Source organism: Oncorhynchus nerka, linkage group LG7, assembly GCF_034236695.1.
Source record: "Oncorhynchus nerka isolate Pitt River linkage group LG7, Oner_Uvic_2.0, whole genome shotgun sequence".
NCBI lineage: Eukaryota > Metazoa > Chordata > Actinopteri > Salmoniformes > Salmonidae > Oncorhynchus > Oncorhynchus nerka.
The window spans coordinates 66208062-66212992 of NC_088402.1; the positions used below are offsets into that span (position 1 = coordinate 66208062).

Here is a 4931-nt window from a genome sequence, read left to right on the forward strand (position 1 = left end):
CGTTCTGACCTTTATTTCCTTTGTTTTGTCTTTATTTAGTATGGTCAGGGCGTGAGTTGGGGTGGGCAGTCTGTTTGTTTTTCTATGTTTGGTTCCTTTTCCGGCCTAGTATGGTTCTCAATCAGAGGCAGGTGTCGTTTGTTGTCTCTGATTGAGAATCATACTTAGGTAGCCGGGGTTTCACTGTTGGTTTGTGGGTGTTTGTTTCCGTGTGAGTGTTTGTCGCCACACGGTGCTGTTTCGTTCACATTTATTGTTTTGTATTTTATAGTGTTCAGTTTATGTATTAAAGTAATCATCATGAACACTTACCACGCTGCATCTTGGTCCAATCCTTACGCTGTTACAAATATCCAACTTTATTAGGTGCCTTACTTTTTTATGAATACTGCAATTAATTTTCCTTGACAAATGCAGGTAGGGTATGTGCTTGTTATGTAATTTTGGTAATTTCTTAGGCCAGGTGAAAAACATGTCAATTAACATTTACCTAAGTACTATTCCTGTTCCTACTTATTCTTGTATATTACTTTTAATTTTTTTAATTTTACCAGGTTATGATGAGGTCTTAACTTTGACCGGTACATAATATAGTGGTCACAATTATGACCAACTGGTCGTATTCTGGTTAGTAAAAATACATACATTTTAATTCAACCAGTTGTGACCAAAATAATGCGTCATAAAAAGACGTTATACTTTGCCACTGGGCTGTGTTCGTGGTTGGTGACAGCAGCAGACTGCAATCCCCCCTTTTCCCAACCCGTCCTGTAGGTGGCGACAATACCCTATCTTGGAATTCTCTGCTGCTGTCTCGCAAGTTGAAGAAGAAAATGCGAAACAATTCCGGTTCCGGAGACTCGAAGTGTAGACCTGACAAAATGCTCGCCCGGTTGTCACAATTTGGGCCTGCCTTGCCCCGTTTTCGCACTAATCTTGTGTGCGGGACTCGGTTCGTATCTCAATCGCCACCCTCGGGTGCTGCTGGTTCGGCCACAGTGTCGGATTTGCAGCCTTCACATGCCAAGGAAAGTCATGGACACGCAGAGGTCAGCGCGTTCGAAAAGGTGAGTTGGTCCTGAATCTAAACGTAAATAACATTCTCTAGCGCTCATCTGTTATTTACATTTTTCTCATCCAGTATAGTTATTGACATAACGATACGCATTCCTTCAGTCAAACATTGTGGCTAGCTACAGTACTAAATCAAATGTTATTGGTCACATACACATGGTTAGCCGATGTTCATGCGAGTGTAGCGAAATGCTTGCGCTTCTAGTTCCGACAGTGCAGTAACATTAACAATTCCACAACTACCTAATACACGCAACTAAAGGGATGGAATAACATGTACATATAAATATATGGATGAGTGATGTCTGAGCGGCATAGGCAATATGGTATAAAATACAGTATTTACATATGAGATGAGTATGTAAACCTTACTAAAGTGGCATTATTAAAGTGACTAGTGATCCATTTATTAATGTGGCCAATGATTGAGTCTGTATGTAGGCAGCAGCCTCTGTGTTAGTGATGGCTGTTTAACAGTCTGATGGCCTTGAGCTATAAGCTGTTTTTCAGGTCTCTCGGTCCCAGCTTTGATGCACCTGTACTGACCTCGTCTTCTGAATGGTAGCGGGGTGGACAGGCAGTGGCTTGTGTGGTTGTTGTCCTTGATATTTTTGGCCTATCTGCATTCAGGGATAGTACTAGCTAGAAACATTAGCTAGCTAGTTAACACTTTCTTCACAGTGGTGTATCATGAAACCATGACAACAATCTCTCTCAAATCTCTACAGAATCGAGATTATCATGGGTTCTCTCAGGACCCTGTCGTTGACGAGTGGAACATGAGGATGGCCTTCTTCTTTGGTATCTCTATGGCTATTGTGGTTGGGGGTACCTTCATCCACTATTTGCCAGACCATGGGTATGTTTAAGCTGCACTGCACATCCCTGTTACTTGCTCTGTCACTTGCTCTCACAAAGAGTAACTGAGAACTGAAAAGCCCAGCTACAGTAGATATACACTGAGTATACAAAACATACAGAACACCTGCTCTTTCCATGAGACTGACCAGGTGAATTCAGGTGAAAGCTATTGATGTCACTTGTTAAATCCACTTCAATCATTGTAGATGAAGGGGAGGAGACAGGTTAAAGAATAATGTCTTGAAACATCGCTATCAAGCTTGTCAACCAGACACTACTTTGAGGAAACCAAACTACCGGAAACCAGTCCTTTTCAGTTAAAGGCAGTGACGTGAGGAGACAAATTGTCTTGTTTTTGGAAAAGGTTGCGTCATTATCCCCTTCATTTGACGACGAAGACTACTGATTGAGTATTTTATTAATCAAATGTGTTTTTTGTTGTTGTTAAAAAATAGTAATGTTAATATCACATTACACATTTAGTAATGACAGAATGCATTTTAAACTTCAAGCACAGTAACACTTGTATGACTTTGTATTGATAGGAGTGGGGGAAAAAGGTGTCTGTGCATTGATAAGAGCTCTGCTACCCGACTCCGACATTATACATTGGGTTAGGGCCTGTTTTTTTCATCAATAACTAGGGTACAGGCAGGGGTCGGGTATCATTGATCACTAACATTTTGAAGCTGAGCCATTTGCTCATGTTCTGCAGTACAGTCATATCTGACTAAGATCATAACATGGTGTCAGAAGTGTTTCAACCTCGTCAAATCTAAGACAGGAGAGACTACTTAAATGTTCCTTGAGTTAGATGAGCAATATCCACCATCGCAGTACGGATAAAGCCTGAGCTGGAATGTGACGCTAACTGAAGCTGGTTAGCTTTAGAAACCTCTGAGTAGATCTAGCTTGCTTCGTAGGATACCCTTCTGGACTCCACAAATTCACTTATGTTGTCTCCATCTCTGAACCTCTAAACAAGCATCCAACAAACCCATACACATCTTACATGTTTGATTTAACTGATCACCACAAACACAATAATTGATCATTCATCTTTTTGGCCTGTCTTTTTCTCACCAGTATGAGGCAGTGGGCCAGGAGGGAAGCAGAAAGGTTGATTACACAGAGGGAGGCTGCAGGCCTTCCTCTTATGGAGGAGAACTACTATGACCCAAGCAAGATTGTGCTACCAGGAGCCGGAGAAGAGTAGGATGTACTATAAGGAGATGCACATTGATCATTTGTTTATTTCTCTGACTGTAAATTTCTCTTCAGTATGTTATTAAACATACACTACTCTACTACACCATTGCTTGATCATTCTTTTCTAGCCAGTGGTCAAACTGAATAGCCTTTAGTAGCAACTGTGACCGTATCAGTGATCATGAAATGGTACGATAGAGTCAAACTACTGGAGTCAACTCTGTGAGCCCCTTGTAGTTGCCCCAGGTCATGCCATCGCATCTCCAATGGATGATACCACAGCTGTGAAAGTGTGACATTGTTATCATGCACCGCCGCCTTCAAATAATATTACACGAGCAAACACAATCTCCAGGAAGTCAAAGGCATACATCAACAGAGGCTGTGTTTAGACGGGCAGCCCAATTCTGATATTTTTGTTCACTAATTGCTCTTTTGACCAATCAAATGAGCTCTGAAAAAGATCTGATGAAATTGGTCAAAAGACCATTTAGTGGAAAAAAGATCAGAATTGGGCTGCCTGTGTAAACACAGCCTTTGAGTGATGGCATGGATGCACAAGTGCACACAGTAGTAGTGCTGGTGATTGATGAACTTGAATGTGGCCTTATGACCATTCTGAAAGAAGATAAGGATTTAAGTACCAACCAGTAACCCCTTATCACAATGCGTGCAAGAATAGGCTTCAGTTAAAGATGAACTGAAACACTAAAACAAACCATGACATCTCATTATTTTGTACTTTTTTGTCAAGGGAGGCCAGATGCTCGCTGGCTTCCCTTGCCTTCAATGCTACGGACGGCAACAATGTCATACTCATTTGGACCAGACAGCTTCAGATAAATGGCCTACACGAAGACAGGGGGGTGCTGTTTCACTCGCTTGGATGCTTTCAAATCCCATTGAGAGCATACATCATTAATTCATACATTGCTGTGCCCCTGGCCTGAGGATGGAAGTTAAATATGTAGCTAGATGTACAAGGCTAATGTTAACTAGCTAAAGTTGCCCATGAATGGAAGTTAGGCTAGCGAACAAGAATTTTAGTCAGGTAACCTAAGACAACAAAAAATGTACTGTCTGACAGAGTGATAGACCGTTTCATCAACCTGAAAGAGAAGAGGATGGCATTGGCGTTTCTCTACAAGTAGGGTGAGTCAACATGTTTTTGTACTTGCATGAACACACACACATACGCGTTTGGCTTCCCCAGTGATTTTACCCACACATCACTACTGCGTCTGTGACAGTATGGGCAATCTCCATTTTAAAGTAATATATTTTCTTCTTCATTGGCTGATTGCGCCCAACTCAGGAATACACACCCATTTGACTACTTTAAAATGGTGGAAGTCCTCAATGTCCATGGTAAAATGGGTTTTTATAAACTGGGTCGAGCCCTGAATGCTGATTAGGTGGCAGCTGTGGTATATCAGATAGTATACAGCGTGTATGAGACATTTATTTTGACTGCTCCAATTTGGTAACCAGTTCATAATAGCAATAAGGCACTTCTGAGTTTGGTATATGGCCAATAAAACACAGCTAAGGGCTGTATGCAGGCACTCCATGTTGCATCATGCTTAAGAACAGCCCTTAGCAGTGGTATATTGGCCATTTACCACACCCCCTCGGGCCTTATTACTTAAATATCCATGACGATATATATATCCATATCCATATATCTCTATGACAACAGGAACAACTCCAATGTTAACTCGTTTTTTTTCAAAGATGCCGAAATGCCATGTGCGTCCAACTATATCAGTGCATTCATAACAACCTAA

The 4931-nt window shown here is 41.4% G+C and overlaps 1 protein-coding gene across 1 annotated transcript; it reads left to right on the top strand.

Annotated features, from left to right (window-relative positions):
- Positions 1-824: 824 nt before the first annotated feature.
- On the top strand, positions 825-3245 carry LOC115132815 (NADH dehydrogenase [ubiquinone] 1 beta subcomplex subunit 11, mitochondrial-like). The gene is made up of 3 exons (XM_029665552.2): positions 825-1067; positions 1803-1933; positions 3022-3245. Exons 1-3 carry the CDS (start codon positions 834-836, stop codon positions 3149-3151), a joined length of 495 nt encoding a protein of 164 aa, XP_029521412.2. The 5' UTR covers positions 825-833; the 3' UTR covers positions 3152-3245.
- The last annotated feature ends 1686 nt before the right edge of the window (positions 3246-4931 follow it).